Genomic DNA, 23,288 nt, shown 5'->3' on the forward strand with positions numbered 1-23,288 from the left:
GCTGTTAGACCTGTCGGCAGCGTTCGACACGGTCGACCACCGGCTACTGACCCGCCGCCTCGCCGACATAGGGGTCAGGGGGCTGGCCTTACAATGGCTTTCCTCCTTCCTCAAAGGTCGGGGACAAAGGGTGGCAATCGGGGGTGAGCTTTCCGAGAGGCGCACACTAGATTGTGGGGTGCCTCAGGGAGCAGTTCTCTCCCCGATGTTATTTAACATCTACATGCGCCCCCTTGCCCAGATTGCCCGGAGTTTTGGACTGGGTTGTCATCAATATGCGGATGACACCCAGCTCTATCTGCTAATGGATGGCCGGCCTGACTGCGTTCCAGTGAATTTAGACCGGGCACTGCAGGCCGTGGCAACTTGGCTTAGGCTGAGTGGGTTGAAGCTGAACCCGACGAAGACAGAGGTCCTTTGCGTGGGGCGCGGTGCTCTGGGAAGGGAAATACCTCTCCCGGTTTTTGACGGTGCGCCGCTGAAAGCGGCGGGCCGGGTCAGGAACCTGGGAGTCCTACTGGAGCCTTCACTATCAATGGAGGCCCAGGTAGCGGCCACTGCCAAGTCGGCATTCTTCCACCTGAGGCGGGCAAGGCAGTTGGCTCCTTTCCTGGAGCGCCGGGACCTGGCAACAGTGATCCATGCGACGGTCACCTCAAGACTAGACTACTGCAATGCCCTCTACATGGGGCTGCCTTTGTGTCGAAACCGGAAGCTGCAGCTAGTGCAGAACGCAGCGGCCAGGCTGTTATTGGGACTCCCGAAATGGGAGCATATACAGCCGGGGCTGCGTGAACTGCACTGGCTGCCAGTTACATACCGGGTCCGATACAAAGTGCTGGTTATCACCTTTAAAGCCCTATATGGCCGAGGACCTGCCTACCTGAGGGACCGTCTCTCCCCATATGAGCCCCAAAGAGCACTGAGGTCGGCAGGGAAGAACACGCTGACTATCCCTGGGCCAAAGGAGGCGAAATTACAGAGTACACGGGCACGGGCCTTCTCTGTTATAGCCCCGTGCCTTTGGAATCAACTTCCGGAGGAGGTACGGGCCCTGCGGAGTTTGGACCAATTCCGCAGGGCCTGTAAGACCATCCTTTTCAAGCAGGCGTTTGTAGAAGTTGATAGGATGGCTGTTTAATTACCAACGATTTATCTAGTGACCCCTGCCATAATACAAGTGTACAGATAACATCAGGAAGATCACCGCCGTTTAAACTATGGAATGATCCAGACATTTGGAACTGGTTTTAGATTGTTGTTTTAAATCAATGTATAACTTAAATGTTGTTTTAAATTACCTTATATTGTATATTTTATATTGTATAATTTTATCGAACTGTTGTCAGCCGCCCTGAGCCTGCCTAGGCGGGGAGGGCGGGATATAAATAAAATTTATTATTATTATTATTATTATTATTATACTGGTACACTCTATTCTTGAGAACAATCTGGAGGGTACAGTTCAGCTAGTTACAGGGTGTTCGTGAGATGCAAGCAGTGCCAGACTGCAAAGCCTTCTGGGGTAGAACCAGAGTCCATTTTACTTGAATATGGGCTTGAGCATTTTTAGAAAGTATATTAAAGAAGATGATATTGGATGAACATCCCACCCTATACTCTGAATCTCAGAGCTGTCACAATCTCCTTTACCTTCCCCCCCCACACACACACACAACAGACACCCTGTGAGGTAGGTGGGGCTGAGAGAGCTCTTACAGCAGCTGCCCTTTCAAGGACAACTCCTACAAAAGCTATGGCTGACCCAAGGCCATTCCAGGAGGTGAAAGTGGAGGAGTGGGGAATCAAGCCCGGTTTCCCCAAATAAGAGTCCACACACTTAACTACCTCACCAAACTGGCTCTCAATTTCTGTTGAGAGGAACAGAAATTCTTATGTCTCCACCTAAGCCAAATTTCTGCCAAAATTCTGCCACAGGAAGGCAGATGGAAAAGAGAAAAACCTAGCCTGAAAGAGACTGAGCAATCAAGGAAGCCATGTCCTTCCAGGGCTTTTTTTGAGCAGGAACACAGTTCCAGCTGGCTTGGTGTCAGGGGATGTTGCCTAATATTCAAATGAGTTCCTTCTGGGCTTTTTTTGTAGAAACAATGGTGACATCAAGGAGTGTGGCCTAATATGCAAATGAGTTCCTGCTGGGCTTTTTCTACAAAAAGGGGCCCCAATGACCTTCAGTATGAAAGACCTGAGCCAGGCTGTTAGTGATCAGATGTCTTGGAGGTCATTAATACATAGAATCACCATAAGTCAAAAATAACTTGATGGCACTTAACACACATACACAGGCAGAGCCCTTTTCCCAGCCCTCTTATCCTTTAATCTGAGATGCCGATCGACCTTAAGACCTTTTGCACCCAAAGTGAGTCCTCTGCCACAAGAGCATTGTGACCCCCACACTAATGAGGCTTGTGCCTCTAGGAACTCACCATAAGCCTGATCTCTTCTCATCAGTATCACTTCAACCATGTCTTTTCTTTTTACTCCTACAACTGTCTGTCTCCATGATACCTGAATGTTCACCTCTCCATAGACTTGCCAATCCCCAGGTCCCAGCGGGGTTTTTCTGCTTTCCCAAGATCCTTCCCACCCCCAGTCAGCTGTGTCTGTGTTACTTTGAAGAAGTTGGCAGCAACTCGTGAGTAGAGATGCCAATCCACGCTTCAGATTCACCAGAAACGGGGTGGGGGGGAGGGAAATGTCTGCTGAGCACTTCATTATTCCCTATGTGGAGATCGATTCTCATAGGGTATAATGGGGAATTGATCTGGAAGTTTCAGGGAATCTGGAAGCTACTTTTTGAGGTAGAGGTACCAAATTTCCAGTATAGTATCTAGTGCCTCTCCCCAAAGTACCCCCCAAGTTTCAAAACAATTGGAACAGGGGGTCCAATTCTATGAGCCCCAAAAGAAGGTGCCCCTGTCCTTCATTATTTCCTATGGAAGGAAGACATTTAAAAAGGTGTGCTGACCCTGTAAATGTGATGGCCAGAACTCCCTTGGAGTTCAATTATGCTTGTCACACCCTTGTTCCTGGCTCCAACTCCAAAGTCTCCTGGCTGCACCCCCAAAGTCCCCAGATATTTCTTGAATTGGACTTGGCAACCCTACCTCTCCATCTGGGGCCAAAATCCCTTCTAGTCTCAGGCAAGGTTGTCCGTCATCTTGCCTTCAGGTGCAAGGTCTGGAGTCAGCAGAGGCATGCTGCATTGTTGCCAGCATCTCACTGCCCTCCCCTGTCTATCTTTGGAAGCCTGCCCAGCTTGTGTCTGAGCCTGTCACACATGTTGCCTTCTCCTCACAGTGGGAGAGATTAGAACTGGCCAAAGCAGCCTCGGCTCCTGCAGGCACAGCCGTCAGGCTGGGTACATGGAAAGTCAGACCATTTCACAACTCTCGGTAGATCCGACGCACACAGTTTGGACTACGGCAGAAACAGACGAGCCAGCACAGAGGACAATGACACCTGGGCAGACGGATGCAATGGCCCTGGAGAGAGAAGGATCAGCAGGAGAGTGGGCAGTGGCTCTCTTTCCAAAGCAGCCTTCCGTTACATCACCGGCCCTGAAGGGCCTTCAAGACCAAGGTAAGGACTAGAGGAACACCTTTGTCTTGCAACAGAAATAAAGGGAACCTCTGCTGTTCCCCTGCCATGGCTTTCTGTGTCTGTCTGTCCAGACAAAGTATTCTGTTTTATATAATCAGTCGCGACTGATGTAGTTGCAAATGTTTCAGTTCCATGGAACTGTTTTGTGCGGCAGGGAGACCTCTGTGCAACTGAACAGATTGCACATTTTTGCTAAGAAAACGTATTCATAAAGTTTCAGCTGCATTGGTCTGCAGCTGAAGAGCAACACTTGCGTCCAGTAGCACTTTAAAGACCAACACGATTTCCAGGGTGCAAGTTCTTAAGAGTCAGAGCTTCCTTTGTCAGATACAGTACCTGATGAAGGGAGTGCTGATTTGTAAAAAAGCTTATAGCCTTGAAATCTTCTTGGTCTTTTAATGTGCTACTGGACTCAATAGCTCTGTAAATTATTCTAGGAATAATAATAGTTATTATTATAATTATTGTTATTATTACTGCCTTTCTCACTGAAGCAGGCTCAGGGTGCTTTACAACGAGGTAAAAGTAATTAGATAACGTTAAAGACAATAAAATAGATTAAAATATCAGACAATACAGGATTTCTGGCTCAATAAATAAGAATATTTTAAAATGTTCATATCTGTTTTCCATCTCTTCTTGAACAAAGGTAGGTTTAGGACATTTTTGCCTTTCCACACCAACATAAGAAGTAAATGTTGTGCAGTCAGCTGCTGATTATGTATACCTGGCTGCATTGCGATATATATATATATACATACACACACACCATAGTTCATGATTGCAACTGCACAAGTGAACAGATAATTAGACATGATCATGAGAATGCTCAAAGGCTGTCTCTGAAGTGATGTTCACGCTCCCATACATCTTACAAGTTGCATGATGTAATGGCCTTCAGGTTGTAATAATTAGACTAGGACTAGAGAGAGACAGGCTCAAATCCTCATCCTGCCATGAAACTAATTAAGTGACCTTGGGCCAGTCACTCTCTTTCAGGTTAACTTAACTCATGAGAGCTCCTCACAAGAAGGATAATAAATGAATAAACAATATAGTTATTTGTTTACTTTTTTGCCATTAAGTCACAGCTGCCTTATGGTGACCCCACAGGGTTTTCGAGGCAAGAGATGTTCAGAGGAGGTTTGCCATTGCCTGCCTCTGTGTCGTGACCCTGGGTTCCCATCCAAATACTAACCAGGGCCAAGCCTATATAGCTTCCAAGATTTGGGAAAAACAGGTTTTCCTGGCTATCTTGATCATTTATTGACTGACAGTCTGCCTTTCTTCCTAGGTCACAAAATTAGAAAACCAATGCAAGAAAGAAAAGCAGTACTGGATACAGTACACCATAAACAATGCAACACATTACAAAAAAATAGAGAACAATTCAGTACACACAAGATAATCATACAATAACAGTACAAAAACCTACAACCCTGTTCCCTTTATGAAGCTTCCTATTCTATTTACTACAGCCCTATCCCTTTATAAAAATACTTTTCTGAACAGTTCTGTTCCATACATAATGCATTTGTTTAAACCACTGGATTCTTAGGTTGCATAAGTAAAATGCAGCAGCTTGATCCTACGCATATCTGCTTGTAAGTTACGCAAAATTCAATAGCACTTACTTCCCCGTAAGTGTGCACAAGATTGCAAGCTTTGATACTCCAGAGTATGTACGTAATGGAAATGCAACATTTGGAGACCAGATAACTGATGACGTCTCTGTCATTGGTCCCTGACTATGATAGTAAAAGCTTGGCACTGCTACTTAAAAATCAGTTTAAGGTTCTGTTTAAAGTTCAAAACTGCTACTGGTCTTCTTCAAAATATCGCTACCTACAAACTGGTGGTTGATGTTGAGAGGAAAAGGGGGTGATTTAAAAACATGTATCCAAACTGAAAGCTGATGAATACCATGATAAATTTAAAGTCTGTTGATATAAAAGTGCTGCTCTCTGGGGTGGTTGACATTTTCAAGGCCATTTCAAACCTGTCTTTCTCACTTACCATTGTCTGTATTTCAGGAACACACACACGTTTCCCATATGTAAGTATCCCACATCCCTGACCTGGATGGCCCAGGCTAGCCTGATGTCAACAGATCTTGCAAGTTAAGCAGAGATGGCCCTAGTTAGTAGTTGAATGGGAGACCATCAAGAAAGTTCAGGGCTGGTACACTTGGGCAGGGAATGGCAAACTACCTCTGCTCATCTCTTGCCTTCCGAACCCTTTGGGTTCACCATAAGTTGGCTGCAACATGATGGCACTTTCCATGACCACAGATATCCCATTTTTAAAGTCAAGACTCAAACTGCAGAAATTTAAGTAATCCTCTGTGCAGTACTTATTTATTTCTCCCCACTACTGTTGTTTCTTCATTTCCAGCTTTTCTTTCTCCCCCCGCCTCCCAGCCCTGATCAAAGTTTAGATTGTAACGTCCTGGTGCAGGCACCTAGGCACTGAAGTCTGAAAACCATGTTATGCTCTGTAGAAGATGTCGTGCATCAACGATGCTATATAATTGGTGATATAAAACCTAATGGGTGAAACCATATCAAAATTCAGAGCAAGGGGATCGGCAGAGAGCCTGTATAAGAAAGTCTATCAACATTATTGAAAATGTACAACTTAACATCACTGATGATTGAGTAATCATCCATAAAGTTTCTGCAGCCCAAATGTTGTGAGTCTGTCACTAGGAAATGCACAATGTGTACTAAATACATACAGGAGCATGCTGTGCAATTTTTTTGGTGTGCTGGCATAAATCTGTGAAATATTCACCTGCAGTTATTTACCTGTAGTTTTTCCCATTCTGTACAGCACCTCTTAAGAAGCTCTTTAGTATTATCAAATATTTTTGCCTGCCATTCCCTTTGCATACTATTCTAGTTACTATTCTAGCACCCCATCCAGCCTTCCAATGTAGTTTAACTCAAAGCTTTGGTTTTCTTGTCAAAACATCCATATTTGATTTCATACTGAGCCACATTTGGCTGTAGAAATGCAGATTGCAGATCCCATTATAAAATAATAAAAACAAACTGATAATTTTAGTAAGGCTTTTCAAAAATATTATTTCAATACAAACATACAGTCAGTATACATACTCATGCATATACATGCACAAAACAAATTCCTGAATACTTTCACAAGAAATCATAATAAGCAAATGGGTATAACATATATTTTTTTCATTCAAAAAAAGGAAATAAAAGAATAATATCCAATATTTAATAAGTAAATCAGGTCCCATAAAGTTACCGCTACTAACCCTAGATAATAGTGCAATAAGTCAAATCTTGTTAAACCACTCACTGAGAGCTGGTGCTTCTGGCTTTTCCCAGTTTACTGCAATAACCATCCTTGCTGCTGTAAATAAACTTAGTACAAATTCCAAATATGAATCACCTATATCAGGGGTGGCCAACGGTAGCTCTCCAGATGTTTTTTGCCTACAACTTCCATCAGCCCCAGCCATTGGCCATGCTGGCTGGGGCTGATGGGAGTTGTAGGTAAAAAACATCTGGAGAGCTACCGTTGGCCACCCCTGACCTATATATATATCCTTTAAAAAAAAAACAGAATAATTCATTTTGGTTCAAAAAGTATTTTCCTACCTAGCGTTTTATTAACATAATTTATGACAGTCTTCTAAAATGTTTGAATCTTAGGACAAGACCAGAAAATATGGAACACATCAGCAGAGGAACCAGAGCTTATCCTCTGTTGTACTATTTATAAGAACTAATTCATGGGGAGTTAAGTTCCATTGAAGAAGTACTTTATATATGTTTTCTTCAGTTGACAGCAGTCTAGAAACAGATTTTTCCCAAAGCCAACTCCATTCACCTTCTGTGATTGTGATTTGCAAATCTTTCCCCAATTTTCTGGGATAATTCAATTGACTATTGTTCACATTAATTAGCCAAGAATACAATAAGGCAACCATGTTTTATTCAACTCTGATGTCATTTTAAATGCTGCTCTTATATTAATAACTGAACATTTTTGTTTATTGTTAGCACTTTCCCCCTCTCAATGGTGTGGTACTGTTTTAATCTCTTGCAGTTTTTGTACTACACACTCCTACTTGGCCCAGAGTAAACAAAAATGATTTAAATTAAAAACATCAGATAACAGAATAATAGTAGTAAGCATCTGCATAGGCAGGCAAAGGGCTAATTTTTCTCCCCTCTTGCAATCCCAGGAAGGACTTGTTTTTATTTTGCATACCTAGCAGAAATAAAAAATCAGAAAACAAATATCTCTAAGATTCTATGGAGAACTAAGCAGTATCTACTTTAAATGGCAGCTACAACAAGATATTTGACAAAGGATTGGATCAAACCAGCTTTCCTGCTGGTGACAGTGAAGGAAAGGGTCTCCTTTGACCACCAAAAAGACTTTACTGGGGATCATGGGACCTTCATTGATAAAATCAATAAGGAACAGAGGATGTGATAATGAAAAGAAAAGCAGGTCAGATTGTTCTCCAATTTTCCAAGGGGCAATCCCCATTTTTTGGTACTTTTCCTTGATGTTTACTGTTCTAGAATGTTTCCGTTTTGCTCCCTCCCTTCAAATAGAAGTGAAATCTTTAAGGAACAAATGATTGCCTCTTATCTTCCTTTCCGTGCACATGGGCACAAACTCTCAAGCTGCATTCACATGGAGGTCTTTTTCTGCCAGCGCTTCCAGATCCAAGCCTCCATAAGGCATCATGCTGTAAACATCCTGTTTCCAAGTTCTCCTCATCCTCAATATGGTTATTCCAAAGCTATTTCTGATATTTTTGGAGCAAATGCAGTCCAGCCATGTTAGGCCTATTATGCATTGGTGTTTTGCCTTGCTTTCACCGTGCATGTCCATTGAGTTTTCTTTTTCATTCTGCATTCTTTCCCCTCCCTTCAGTGCTATATTTGCTTTACTTTTGCTGTTTCCCCAAATTTTCTGATAGTGCTTTTGTACCATTTTCCCTTGCTTTGCTTCCATCAATCAATCAATCAATTTAACCAATTCAGTCAATGACCAGTACATTGCTTTGCTTCTAAACAAAAGGTATTTAAAAAACATACAGATTCCCTCAGATTTCCCCCTGTCCCTGCCCCTCATAGGCCATACTCCTGCACATAAGTTTTTTTTTACAAGTGGCATGAGTCTAGTGATATGAGACTAGTGAAAGTCTCAGATTGCTGTTTTAAAAAAGACTCCAGGCTGGGCTGCCCTTTCCTTTCTCCTGGTCTTAACTGGGTGGCAGGAGCAGCACAGAGCCATGTCTGTGGGGATCCATTGTTCCCCACAGGCACAGCAATCCTGGCAGGGCTGCCCTCTCCCATTGCCTGGTTCCAACTGGGCAGCAGGAGACGGCAACACAGAGCTGTACTTATGGGGATCCATTGGTTCCCTGCGGGCAAAGCAATCCTGGCAAGGCTGCCCTCTCCTGCCATCCACTTTAAACCAGGCAGTAAAAGAAGACAGCACAGAGCTGTGCTTGCAGGGGAACGATTGACTCCCCACAGGCACAGCAATACTAGCTGGACTCCCCTGCAGAATGAATAAACTGGAGGGGAAAAAAGAATGGTCCATACTACAGGCTGGTGGAATAGAGACTCCAGCAACATGTAATCAAGGATGGGTAGGTGGCAGGACTATGGAAGCCATCCAGGTAATGAAAATTAGGTACTACCAGTGTGTCCCTGTTTGGCTCCCCCCTCCCCCCCACCGTGAAAAGTTGGAAGGAATGTTTTGAGTGTGGAGTGATTGATCTAATAAGGCAAAGCTCCCATTGGTGCCCAGCAAAAAGGTTTGCCAGCCTTTACTTACCTTCACCTTACCTACCTATTTTCCCCTCTGTCTCTTTCCTTGTGTCCCCGGTGCCTTCTCTGCAGTAAGAAGCAAGAGAAGGCTTTCCTCCTGTCTCTAAAATGCAGAGTTGTGTAGAAGAAAACATCTGTGTTGTACTCATATCAGAAAGGGAAGGAGAGAATCATTTCTACAGCACAAAATACATTGATTTTATACCACTGTAACTTTCAGGGCTTCTCCAAAGACTCTAGGGAAGTGTAGTCTGGATAGATATTGACAGAGATCTTTTTATTCTCTCATCCAGTTGCTAGGATTTATTTGAAATAGGAAATGATTATTAAATCACTGGTGTCTCCTCCAAAGAGAAACAGACAGGAGAAACGAAGTGGAGTCTCTTCCCTTTTTCATTTTCTTGCTCATTTTCTTGTATATTTGTGTGTTTGTGCATGCATGTGCTATGCACTGGCAGCACCCTGGAAGTCATGCCAACCTACTGGGGGCCTAGAGGATATTCAGAGAGGCAGCTGAATAGAGCCTGCCCTTGTCCTCTTGATTGGGTTTTTCAAGGAAGTCTCCCATCCAAGTACTAACCACAATTGACCCTGCTTATCTTCTGAGATGTGATAACATTGGGCTTGCCTGGGCTACCCATATCAGGGCTTACCCCCAGTTTCTTGAGTCATTTCAAGAACAGAAGGGTAGAGAAATGAAAGTGATGATAGGAAACCTGTTAAGTGAGAGAGGACCACATTTAACCCAATAGCCATCATTCCCTACACTCTGCATTGTAGCATCCAGGAATTAGCTATATTTCCTTAAAGCATCCAGGGATCAATTCAGGATTTTTTTTCCAGGAGCAGCCTAGTTGTGGAAAAGAAACATTTAAATACTTGAGATGAATCATCAGGCAAAAGAAGCAAACAGCTGTTTGCAGTCCCACAAAGCTATTTGTGATGATGGGGATCTAACAGAAAGAAAGCACTGATAGGGCCCTAAACTGGATGAGTGAGTGGGAGATCTGTGATCTGTTGGTTCTAGTATTTGTAATGAACAATGGCTCATACAGGTAGGCCCAATTCTGTGTGAGATGGTGTCAGGGAGAAGATGGTTCAGCACTTCTACCCTTACTCCCCTCTATTAGTAGGTCAGGAATGGGCGGGGAGGCGACGTGAAGCACCTTCTGTCTTTTTCCATTTTTGAGCTAACAGCAATTTTTTGGGAGGTGGGGATGCAAGGGTGAACCCTTCTCTACTGCTCTACAGACCTGATCCAAATCAGGTCCCTCCACATCTGCAGTTTGCCTTTTGAAAAGGTTAAAAAAGTATGATTCTACAACATCCAGCTTCTTGCCTTTTAGGTCCCTAAATTGATAGATGAAAACTCAGAGAATATATGGCTCTGTGCTGCCTGATTTTATCTTCAAGCTATGCTCTGTGTACAAGATGACAACCGGTCATTTCTGAAAAGAGAGGGGCTGGGACTCATGCCTTGTTGTAACCTTCTCCCCGCAATCACTTGGAACATAACCAAAATTACTTTGAAAATGAGCAAAAGCTTGCATGTGGATAGAGGGTGATGGATTTAGAATGTAATCTTTTGCCTTCCTGAAGGTACCACTGAAAGGCAGAGAGGAACCAGGTGAAAAATAACCCAATTTCTCCCTGGGGGTATTTAGTCTTGGCAAGCCAAAAGGAAGAAGAACCAACCTTAGTACAAGAATCCATTAATAAGAGCAGCACGAGGAAGGAGAATCTTGTTGCTGTGGGTTGTTGTCAAAGCTAAATGGCTAATTGGTACCAGAGATGGATTAGACATATTCATAGAGGCTCAATCTATCAACACCTAGTCGCTATCATGGTTCAAAGGAGATTAAGCCCGTGCTTTGGCTTGGACAGCTGGAAGCCATGAGGGAACAAAAGCAGAATGGGATACCAACAGCAATGAGAGGCAATGCGTTTATCTTGGACCGTCTGGTCTGTGAAAAAATAGTGAAAGAGAGCTTTCAAATGACAAGGGTCTCTTATTCAGGCTTAAGTGTTCAGAACAAAAAATAAAATAACATTTGAAAAGTTATCACATGTTTGAGCAGATGGTAGCAGATGAGTTTAGTGTCCTTTGGAACAGAATAACAGAGAGAGAGAGAGACCAATATTCGCTGTGATTACAAGCAAACATTCTATTTCACACTCATTTGAACAAGAGATCAGATATTTCAAAGGATACAGGTTAGAAAAATGTATTCCCACTCAACAGGTTTGTAATATTCTCTTTCAGAATTCTTTCACAGTGTACCTTATGGGTGGCCTGATTTTTTTTTAAATTCTATTTTTATTTTTATTTAATTTTACAACATATTTAAAGTATCTATCACAGATATCAATTGATAATCCCACAGAACCCCAAATTGAAAACCAACTTTCCTAGGATCAATATTGCTTAAATATATTATCAGAGATTATTACAGCCAATATAATATTACCTCCTATTTAAAATCAATTTAACAAGGACTAGCCTTACACTTAATAATGTCAACACATAAATACTTAAACAAGAAATATGCCAAAGGGCTCAATATTTCTTTAAAATAATGCAAACATTTTGTAAAGAATTGTCTTCAACAGTCATAGCTGATCTCTATTCCTATTTATTAAAATTTTATCAGATTATAATAAAATTTATTTTGGGGTAGAATGTCCAGCTCGATTAAATAGTTAACAATTGGAAACCATAACTCTACAAAGGCTTCCCGTGGGAATATAATAATTGTGCATTGTAATTAGTTATTTCTCCAAGGATAAAGTAATCCCAATGTCTGGTTCTCCAGTTGTTTTTGATAGAGTAGACTGTGTTTTCCAGTGAGCTGCAAGGGTTAATGTCAAGCTCGACTGATTCTGACCAAAGACTGTTGGGTTCTTGGCCTGTCAAAACCAGGCCTGAGTAAAATCATGATGAACCAAATGCTGCTAGTTTATTACCCTGTAGTCGCCCGCCCCCTTTCCTTTATGACTGGTAGCTCTTGAGAACAAAGTAATCATCGCCTTCCCAGAGGGTCCCTGAGGGAGGAAGATTCACATAAGAATACAAGGCCAAAATGCTTGATAACTGCCCTGGGAAAGTATCTTTGTAGTTATGTGTGAATGTTCCCCTGCTTCCCCCTCCCCGTAGGAATCTCTTTGAAGTGTATCTTAAAAGTCTTGTATCAATGTATTGGTTTCATTCCTCTCAAGCCAAGGGCTTGAGCCACAGTAATGGTTTATCAATAAATGTAGTCTTAGTATCAATTTTGACTCATCATTGAATCCGTCTACTTGACATTTTGAGAGGAATCCTTTTGAAGATCAACCATCCTGGCCACTTTGTAACCTCATGGCTGAAAAGATTCCAGGAGGTGGTGAACTTCCTGATTTTGAAGAAGGGCTGTCCGTGCCGTGGCACGTCCTGGATGCCCATAGAGCAGCGGACTCTCCTCCACAGATCCAACAGCTCCTAGTTACCCCATGGCAGTGGCAGCCCCGGACTTCCACCAGTATGATGGATGAGGCCCCGGCCAGGAGGAAAGCCATCCTAACCCGTCACATGCGGTGGGTGAAGATGGCCAACGCGGAGGAGGCTAACCTGGGGCCAATGGAGCTAGAGGAAATTGACACCATCGTGGTTGTTCCGGTGCCCAATGAATGCCCTAATTCGGATGAGAAGGACCCGGAGGCACCAGCCCCAAAGGAGGAGGAGGACAAAATAGCCAAAGAGTTCTGAGCGATGGTCCGCAAGGAAGTGGAAGGCATAGTCAAGGGCCTGAAAGACGAGATGCAGGCCATGACCAACAGGTTGGCCGGGGAGATCACCAGAGAGATTTCTCAATCCTTAGGATTGCCAGGGTCCCACAACCTCCACCGGTCCGCCTGCCGCCGGCACCGGTCACCCCGGCTGCACCGCCTCTGGCTGGACCAGCACCCAGGCCAGCCGCCCCACCCCCGGCGCCAAGGGATGGGGGTCGGGGATGAGAGCTGGATGCCACGTTCGATGGGGACCCCAAGGAGGTGGAGTACTTCACGATCCAGGCAAACAGCTATATGCACTACTGGGGGAACACGTTCCTGGATGAATTCAGTTGAGTGGACTATTTGGAGTCGAAGCTGAAGGGGGCCGCCAAAAGATGGTACGTGAGTCTGTATGAGGCCATGAGCCTGGAACTGGACTATCTTGCAACGTTCCTTCAGGCTGTACTGGCTCAGTACGAAGACCCCCTCCAGGAGACCCAGGTGTTGGCGGCCCTGAGAGACATGCAGCAGGGGCCGAAATTCAGGGCCAATGCGGCGAAGATGAGAGGGTGGAGTGAGCTCATGAAAATCGAACACTTCGCCCGGGGCCTAAACATGAGCATATTAGATTGCGCCCTCACCCAGGCCCGACCCACTACATTGGTGGGTTGGATTCAGTTAGCGGGTGGGGTGAAGACCAATATGAAGCATGTGGCCATGCAGTGCCAGCAGCAGAGCGGAAAAGAGGGCCGAGATCTGAAAACCACCCCTAAGACAGAGGCGAAGAAAATGATGGGGGGAAAGACCGGGGGCCCATGTAAGAGCTTTCGGTGTGGAGATCTGGGTCATCTTGCGAGCAGCTGTCCCAACCCCCCGCGGGGCCCCCCGAGTGCACCCAAACAAAGCACCCCCGTCCCAAAGAAAACCCCGGGACACCCTAAGGATGCGGTGAAAGGCAGCGTAGCAACCATCGGGGAGTCGGACGAAGACGTGTTCCTGGCGGACGAACTGAGCGAGTTGGTGTGGATGGACGAGCCGTCAGGAAATGAGAATGACCTGCTCTGAGGGGTGCCAACCAGCAGGTCGCAGAGGAACCGGCACCAGTGAGGGTGAGCATGACTGGGTCGCTATATTTTGTGCCAGTGAAACTGTTGAACCCCAAACTTAAAAGGTTCATGCAAGTGAGGGTCCTGATTGACTCTGGGTGTAATCGGGAGCTAATTACCCCCAAACTAGTAGAGGCCCTGGGCCTGACCACCACAGCCCTCCCCTGCCCGATACAGTTCGAACAAATGGACGGATCAGTAATGCGGGGGGAACCCTGCACCCTAGAGACCCAATTCCTGCCAGTGCGGATCGAGGAACATTGGGACCAGGAGTCATTTGTAATCGCTCCCTCCTGCTCCTACCCGGTGGTGCTGGGAGTAGGGTGGCTGGCCAGGCATGAGCCTAGCATTCGGTGGGGGGACCAAACCATAAAGTTTGTGGACCCGCTATGCAAGATCCACCTATGAAGCTTAGAGTGGGGACCGAGACCCCCACCGTCGAAGGAGAAGGTGTGCCTGATGGTAGAGCAGGTCCCTGCAATCCCACGGCCCTATCGGGACCTCATGGGGGTGTTCAGTGAACAGGGCCCTGACGAGCTGCCACCCCACCGAAGTACTGACTGCACCATAGAATTAATACCCGGGCAATCCTTGCCGAAGGCCAAACTATATCCGATGGGATGGGTGGAAAAAACGGAACTGTGCAAATTCTTAGATCAGAACTTAAAGCGGGGCTTCAATAGGCTGGCGACAGCCCCTCACTCCACGCTGGTCCTGTTCAGGAAGAAGAAGGATGGCTCGCTTTGGCTTTGCATGGACTTTCACGGGATAAACGCGATTTCGACCTCTAACGCCTATCCCTCCCCCTCATCAAAGACTTATTAACACAGTGTCCGAGGGGAAAATATTTACAAAACTGGACTTGAGGGATGCGTACTTCAGGGTGCGCATAAAAGAGGGGGATGAGTAGAAAACGGCTTTTAACACTCCACTGGGACAGTTTGATTACTTGGTGATGCCGTTTGGGCTACAGGGAGACCTGGGGGTGATCATGAACTTTATAAATGATGTACTGGGAAAGTTTTTGTTCAAGGGGGTGGTGGTGTACCTGGATGACATCATTATTTATTTGCAAGATGAGAAATCCCATGTAAAATTGGTGTGAGAGGTATTGAGCACCCTGTTGAGACACAAACTGTATGCCAAATTGTCAAAATGCGAGTTCCATAAGACAGAACTAGACTACTTGGGATTTCGAGTGTCTGCGAAGGGGTTGGCAATGGACCCAGCAAAAGTGCAAGCCGTGTTAGATTGGGCTCCCCTGAGGACATGTAGACAGCTCCAATCATTCCTCGGGTTCGCAAATTTTTACAGAACCTTCATACCGGGGTTCGCCCAAATCATGCTCCCCCTCACTGAGTTGTTAAAGACTAAGGAGAAGGGCCCTGAAGCTAAATGGCCAGGGGCCCGCCTTAATTGGACACCAAAATGCCAGGTGGCATTTGACAAACTGAAGCGGCTGTTCACGAGTGAGCCGGTCCTAAGCCACCCTAATGAGCTCCGGCCCTTCGTTGTGCAATGCGACGCCTCAGATGTGGCCGTAGGAGACATTCTCATGCAGAAAGACAAGGAGGGGAGGTTGAGACCATGTGCCTATATCTCAAAAAAATTCTCTGCAGAGCAGAGGAACTGGTCGGTGTGGGATAAAGAAGCCTTTGCTGTGACTTTCGCTTTAAAAACTTGGAGGTCCTGGCTGGAGGGGGCTAAAGTGCCGTTTGAAATTTGGACCGACCATAAAAACCTCGAAGCACTCACTGGTAAAAGGAACTAAGTGAGAAACAAATCAGATGGGTGGGGTTTTTCTCCAAATTTGACTTCGTGTTAAAACACATCCCCGGCACTAAGAATTTTTTAGCCGATGCCCTATCTCGCCTGCCCCAACACAACAGCCAGAAGGAGGAGGTGGTAGATTCCCTAATTCCCCCCTCCCAGGTGGCCATGGTCGTAACCACCCGGTCCCAAACGAAACGCAAGCTGGAAGGGTGGGGGACGGAGAAAATGGTGTCAGAAACAGAAAAGGAAGGGGATGACAGGCCAGAGGAGGTCCAGAAAAAGGAGGATGGATTATGGTATAAAGGAGAAAAGCTGTACGTCCCCAAGAGCATGAGGGAAGAGGTGTTGCAGTTTTGCCATTCAAACAAACTGGCAGGGCATTTTGGGTACGTGAAAACATTCCACCTGATCAGTCGGCAGTTCTAGTGGCCATCCCTGAAAAAGGACATGTTGGAACTTATCTCCTCCTGCCCCATTTGTATAATGGCAAAACGAAGGGGGTGGGGAAACCTCCAGGGCTGCTCAAACTGATAGAAATGGCTGCTCGGCCTTGGTCAGTAGTCTCCATGGACTTCATTGTGGAACTACTGCCCTCTCATGGCAAAACCATGATATTGGTAGTAGTAGATACATTTTCTAAGCAAGCCCACTTCATTCCCTGCACTCAACTCCCCACTGCAAAGAAACTAGCCTATTTATTTTTCAATCACATGGTCAAACTCCACTCGTTCCCGGACAAGGTAATTAGTGACTGGGGCCCGCAGTTCATTGCCAACTTCTGGTGGGAATTTTGCAAATTAATGGGAATGGAGCAGGGTTTGAGTTCAGCCTACCACCCTCAGATGGACGGACAGACGGAACGCGTGAACGCCTTGTTAGAGCAATACCTAAGGTGCTACATCAATCACCAGCAATCCAATTGGGTGGACCTGCTCCCCTTTGCAGAGTATGGTTATAACAACAGCGTTCACAGCTCCACCAAGGTTTCCCCATTTCAAACTGTGAGTGGGTACGAGGGAAAACCAATCCCCTTGCTACCGGGAGGAGACACTACCAAAGAACCTAGCTCCTTTGAGCACTGGCGGGGCATCCTGAGTAAGAGCTGGAAAGAGCTGGAAAGAGATCCAGGAAAACCTAGAGGCGGCCAAGGAAACATACAAAAAACAATATGATAAATTCCATGTCCCCGCCTGGGACTTCAAGGTGGGGGATTCAGTATTCGTCTCCACCAAAAATCTGCCATTGAATCAACCTTCTAAAAAACTGGCGTACCGGTATCAGGGGCCTTTCAAGACCAAAAGGGTGATAAATAAAGTCACAGTGGAATTAGAACTACCAAAATGTTTAGTAAAGTACACCCTGTCTTTCATTGCAGTCTTCTTCGGAAAGACCCCAGTCCTTCTCCTTGGCACCCTCGGCCAGCAGCACCTCAACCTATCCAGACTGGGAATCAGAGTCATCATGAGGTGTAGTTCCATCTTGAGGGCATTTTAATGGATTAAAATTTAATATTAAATATTTTTTATGAGTAACCCAATGTATCCCAAATTTGTTGCCAGTCATCTTCTTTTATTCCAGGGGTGGCCAATGGTAGCTCTCCAGATGTTTTTGCCTACAACTCCCATCAGCCCCAGCCATCAGAGCTACCATTGACCACTCCATTTTATTCTGTTTTGTAGATCTATTTGCTAGTACTTTTGACTCATGGAGAGTTTCAGGGTATTTTTCCTTAGTAGCATTTTGTAAAGTTTAGATAGCAAACCCATTGTCGTTTAATCACTTTTTTTTGGGGGGGGGGGGTAAAATCTGTGAGAGGACATAGATTCTCACACACAAGAAAGGTGGAAGTTAACATGTCTCAGAACTGGAAATACCTGAATGATGGTATTGTATTCCCCAGCTTTCATTCCAACTGAGCCTTTTCTAACACTGCTTTCTTGTTTAGCAGATCCTTAATACATATGACTTTAGCATGACACCACCTGTCAAAAGCCTTTCGATCTGTCCCAGGGGAAACCAATGTTGATGTTAAAAGGTCAATAATAAAAAAATAGCCAAATTTTTCTCAACAGGCTCTTTATCATGCATTTAGCCCAGCTGTCCCGAAACATTCCTGTACTTCTGTTCTACAGAATAGTTGGGCGTGTCAGGTTAACACATCAACACAAACTTTAAAAAAGAGCTTTTTCTCACTGTTCTCATGGTGGGGGAGGGAAGGAGAATATCCTTATTTTTGTAAAATAATTTACTGACCAATGAGGCAGATGGCCACTGGCATTTTCTCCCAATGGTCCCAACATTTTCCCAAGTCCTTGTGCTCTTGAAGGCTGGAACCATAGCGTGTGAGATTCTGTCTCAGCAGGAGCTCTAATATCGCTGCGCAAGAGCAACCCAGCACCCAGCGCCCTGTCAACAAGGTTATCTCTGGGAAAAAGAGCAAATCCACCCCCCAGGAGCAAAAAAAAAAGAAGGCACCCTTTTCTCTCTCTCTGTTGAGTGATACTGCAGCTAATGCCCTATAGAGATCTGAACTACTTAATAAAATGCCAAGGCATCCATTTCTTGAAGAGAGAAAGTCAAGACAGGTGTGATTTCTAAAACCAGAGGAGCTGGACATTCAAGCTGCCAGAGGTCAGTCATTGCCTTAATCCCACTCTCTGTCTTAGATGTAAAAGGGGCTAGATATGGAAAGGGCTCTTGTCTTGATTGCTGTCCTGTACACCTAGGCTGCGTCTTTGGTGTACCCCAGGATCCCACAGGCTTGCAAACAGCAGTTCACTGGTGAACTTCTACAGAACTACAACACTATATTTCAGACAGATATGCAACTCCTCCTCCCCAAATGAGCTCAGGTGTAGTGTAGTACCACCGTAGGATAATGATTAGGGTGTCAGATGAGGATCTGGGAGACCCAGGTTCAGTTCCTCACTCTGCTAGGAAAACTAACTGAGTAACCTCAGGACAGTCACTTTTAAACGTATCTGCAAGGTATACATTTTCTTTTAAAGGTATCTGCAGTATTTGTTAGTTTTGCTATCCTTTGAGATGGGCATGGAAGATGTTTGTAGCCCCACTACAGAGACTGTCATTACTGAGAACTCATAGGATGCCAGGTGGGTTCTAACACATGCTTTAGCATTCAGCATCAATCTATCTCCTCCTCTAGGCCAGCCCCTCCAGACTATTGCTCCCAGTTTTCCACCCTGCTTCCCTAGGTAGGCTGTTCTTGCCCAGCCCACTCAAGAGTTACAAACTGGACACCAAATCTCCTTTTAACCCTAGTGGTACTCTGTGCCCTCCACTTGTGGTCCCAAAAGCCAGCCATCCTGCTCCAGTATGCTGGTGCTCTGCCTTGCCAGCCCCACAGGATTGACTCTGCCTGTTCCACTAAAAGGGTGACCTTCTCAGGTGCCAGCGTCTCTGCCTCCTGCTCCTCAGACCTCTGGAGGGGGGCCCTCTAAGAGGAAGAGGAGGAGAAGAGCTTTATATATATATACCCCACTTTTCACTACCCAGGGGAGTCTCAGAACAGCTTACAATCACCTTCCTTCCTCTCCACACCCTATGAGGCAGGTGGGGCTGAGAGAGCTTTGAGAGAACTATGACTGACCCAAGGTCACCCAGCTGGCTTCATGTGGAAGAGTAGGGAATCAAACCTGGTTCTCCAGATTAGAGTCTGCCACTCTTAACCAACTGGCACCATAGTGCAAGAAGCAAGCAAGAGGGAATACCTTGTGGTCTCTGTGTTAACAATGCTTGGAATAAGTGTAAGATGTTGAATATGTTAATAGAGTCAATAGGAGCTAAATTAGGTAATAGTGTTCTGAGAACATGACCTTTACCCAGGTCTCCGCTCATTTTGTTGCTAATTTTCTCTCTTTCTTGGCTGAAATTAAGTATTGTTGAAATACAAGAAGTTGTACATCCACTTTGGCCATAGCAAAATGGAGCTGAATAAATAGTACTGTGGTTTATCATGATGATGGGGATGATGATGCAGGAATTTAGAATCTAATGCAGGAATTCAGAATCTAAATGTTGAAGAGACTACAGAAGGGGAGATGACCAGAGGGTGAGACAAGGCAAACAGTGGATGATCAGGGCTTGAATTCAGCAGGAGCTCACAGGAACGCAGCTCCTGAACCGCCAGCCAGGGTCTGCATGCAGTGGGGAGTTCTCTTCCAGCAGCACACAGATCCCAGAGCATATGCAAATGAGATATGCTACTGAGCTCCTGTACCTTTTTTCCTACAGAATGACCCCTGTCAATGACTATTACCAAATGCAGCTGCCTGTGCTTTTGTTTAGTTTCAGTTGAAGACTTAGGAGTGACACCAAAAGCTAGGCAGAAAGGGCAAGTTTTGAAGAGAGAGGGGGTTTCTATAATGAACTCCAAATGGTTCTGCCTTCAGAAAAACTTCAAAAAATTCAGCTAGTATAGAAAGTAGAGGCTAAGCTATTAACAGGGACATGCTGTAGTGACTGCATTTCTTTGTGCTCAAGATCTCCACTGGATTCCAGGTTGTTTTCAGATTGCTGGTGCTGATATTTAAGACCCTAAAAGTGTAATTAAGCATGGGATGACAGACCATGTATGAAAGACCTCATCCATATGAACCTTATTGTCTTGAAATCATCATTCATTCAGCCTCTCTGCCTCTGAATATGGAAGGCCGATGACTACTGGAATTAAGTTCTTTTCTGTGGTGACATCACAATTATGGAACATTTGTGGATGTTCACATGGTTCTATCATTTCCCATCAAAGCAGCAGATGAAGTCTGTCCTCCATCTTCAACCTGTTGATGGCTCTTTCTCCCTTCTGGTGCTCAGTTGTTTTGGTTTTCTACTTTGTATAGTATATGGCAGATGGTGGTATGGTTTTGAATGCTGTTTTTAAATGCTGCTGCCAGTGTTATATGCTGCTAGTGCTTTTATATGGATTATGTTCTCTTTACTTTTTAGTTATCATGAGGGAAGAAAGGCAGCATACCCCTTTTAAAAAGAAACTAAGTAATAAATTTATTTTTTCTTTCTTTTAAAAAGGAAACTAATAAGTAATAATTATTATTGTTGAGTTGTCTTGAAAGCCTGTTGTGGACTGAAGGGTAGGACAGAAATTTAAATAAACAAATACACTACCAAACCTCTCTAGACTGAGAAAGAATAGGCGAAGACTACTCAGCAAGCTTCATGGGGATCTGAAGAGGAGGAGGAAGAGGAGAAGAAGAAGAGATTGGATTTATACCCTGCCCTTCACTACCCAAAGGAGTCTCAGAATGGCTTACAAATCTCCTTTCCCTTCCCCTCCCCACAACAGACACCCTGTGTGGTAGGTGTGCCTGAGAGAACCCTCCCAGAACTGCTCTTGAGCAGTTGACCCGAGGTCACATCAGCGGATGTATGTGGAAGAGTAGGGAATCAAACCCGGTTATCCCAGATAAGAGTCTGCCCATTTAATCACTACACCAAACTGACTCTCAACCCATGGGCTTTCCATAATGAAGCTCAGCTCTATAGTCAGTACATTACAACTGTTAAAAAGTGTCATAATGAGGAAGAATCAGAATTACTGTGAACTGAGGAACACTGAGCAATGTTTGTCCACTCGTCCCCTTAGAGTTAGTATGTATTCAATGCAGTATAGACTTCTATATCAAGCAACCTGCAATGCGAGCAGGGATTGGGCACAGAATGAGCTAAGGACTACAAATCACACTTGGTGTTTTCGGCTATGAATCATTGGTAATATTATCTGTTGCAGACATCCCTCATGCCTCAGAAGTTAACCCAACAATGAGGTTAAGTGGCTTATGCATCTCCTCAAAAGAAATACCCAAAATTTCTGAAGGTGCCTTGAGTTACTTATCCATTTATCTTGCTGAAAGCTTTCTCCCCACTTTTAAAAACTATGGCATCTTAGAAAGGACAATGAAGAAGGGAATGTTGCTGTGGATGGTAAGGCGGTGACTTCAGGGAGTGTTTTCAGTGCTATATACAGTTTCTTGGCTGTTGCTGAGTTAGCAGCAAATCCCTATGTTATGCCTGTCCTTGCCGGTGAGTTTTACAGTGTTGGATTTTGCAAGCTGAGTCACTGCTGCTGGTGGTGGCTTACTCTCTCAAGTGACTAACACACCATTCAGCTAGGGAGATAGCCCTACTCCACAACCGGATGGATCTCGCTCTCTCTTATTGTCAAAGTTGTTCCTAGTCTCAGGGTGACCCTCAACAGGGAGTATCAAGAATCTGTTCCTTAACTGAAGACTGGTCCTGCTGCTCGTGTGCCTTGTGATCACCTGGGAACAAAATGAAGCAACTGGGTTTTCAGATCAGCAATTGTATGGATTGCATTTCAGACCCACAGACCTCATTTTTCAGACATTAGGCATAGTGGCCCTTCCTGGGTCTAGCTAGCATGGGTCCAGGAGATGACGACAGGTTTAGGTTATACCTGTTGGCTCTTCCCATGTTGTCAACACCCAGGAGCAAACAAATCCCCAGCAACACACTAGTGTCTTCCTTATTAAGCTGACCCAAACAGCTGCTGGAATGAATTGGGCAGAGTGTTGAGATTTTGCCTTTAAAGAAAGGCTGTGTGCAAAGACAAGAGTTAGACACCGTGCTTAATTTTATAAGGAAATGTATTTACTAAAAAACAATAGGGGAGGCACTTTGGATAAAAGAAATAAAGAATACATCAGAGCTTGTATTATAAACTTGCATCCTAACTGTTACATGACTAAAACAGAAGTAATGGCTACTCCTCTCTTTCTTCTTGATAAGAAGACAAACAGCGGAAGATCAATCATAAAACTTGTGAATATATGCATACAGGATCAACTAATTTTCTTCAAATGGGATGCTACCTGACCAATAGAAAAGTTAACAAGTCACTTAATTAGGATAAACACCTCCCACAAACTCTCCCAGGCAAACTAATCTCTACTCTCTGTGGTTACAAGTAACAGTGCTGATATTCCATATCAGTACTAAAAACATCTAGCAGTATCAATTAACCCTATAATGACTGAAATGTAAGCAACCTATGAACTCAAACGTAGAGAATATCTGGACTGACTTTGAAAAGAATGAAAAGAGAACTTTGTAGAAGATTTCAAAATAGGCAGATGTGTGCAAAAACAAAAGAGGGGAATGAAAAAAAGCCTGTGGATGACATAAAAGATATATTCTCCATCAATAGAAAACCATTTAA

At 44.6% G+C, this 23,288-nt stretch overlaps 1 protein-coding gene across 1 annotated transcript in view; it reads left to right on the top strand.

The window, feature by feature from the left end:
• The first annotated feature begins 3,350 nt into the window (after positions 1-3,350).
• Positions 3,351-23,288, top strand: part of LOC132584610 (uncharacterized serine/threonine-protein kinase SBK3-like) — a 31,205-nt gene continuing 11,267 nt past the window's right edge. Inside the window, exon 1 of the mRNA XM_060256515.1 lies at positions 3,351-3,600. Within this exon, the coding sequence (XP_060112498.1) occupies positions 3,384-3,600 (217 nt within the window). The 5' untranslated portion in view covers positions 3,351-3,383. The remainder of the gene's footprint in view (positions 3,601-23,288) is intronic.

Source organism: Heteronotia binoei, chromosome 15 (genome assembly GCF_032191835.1).
Source record: "Heteronotia binoei isolate CCM8104 ecotype False Entrance Well chromosome 15, APGP_CSIRO_Hbin_v1, whole genome shotgun sequence".
In the NCBI taxonomy this organism is placed as follows: domain Eukaryota; kingdom Metazoa; phylum Chordata; class Lepidosauria; order Squamata; family Gekkonidae; genus Heteronotia; species Heteronotia binoei.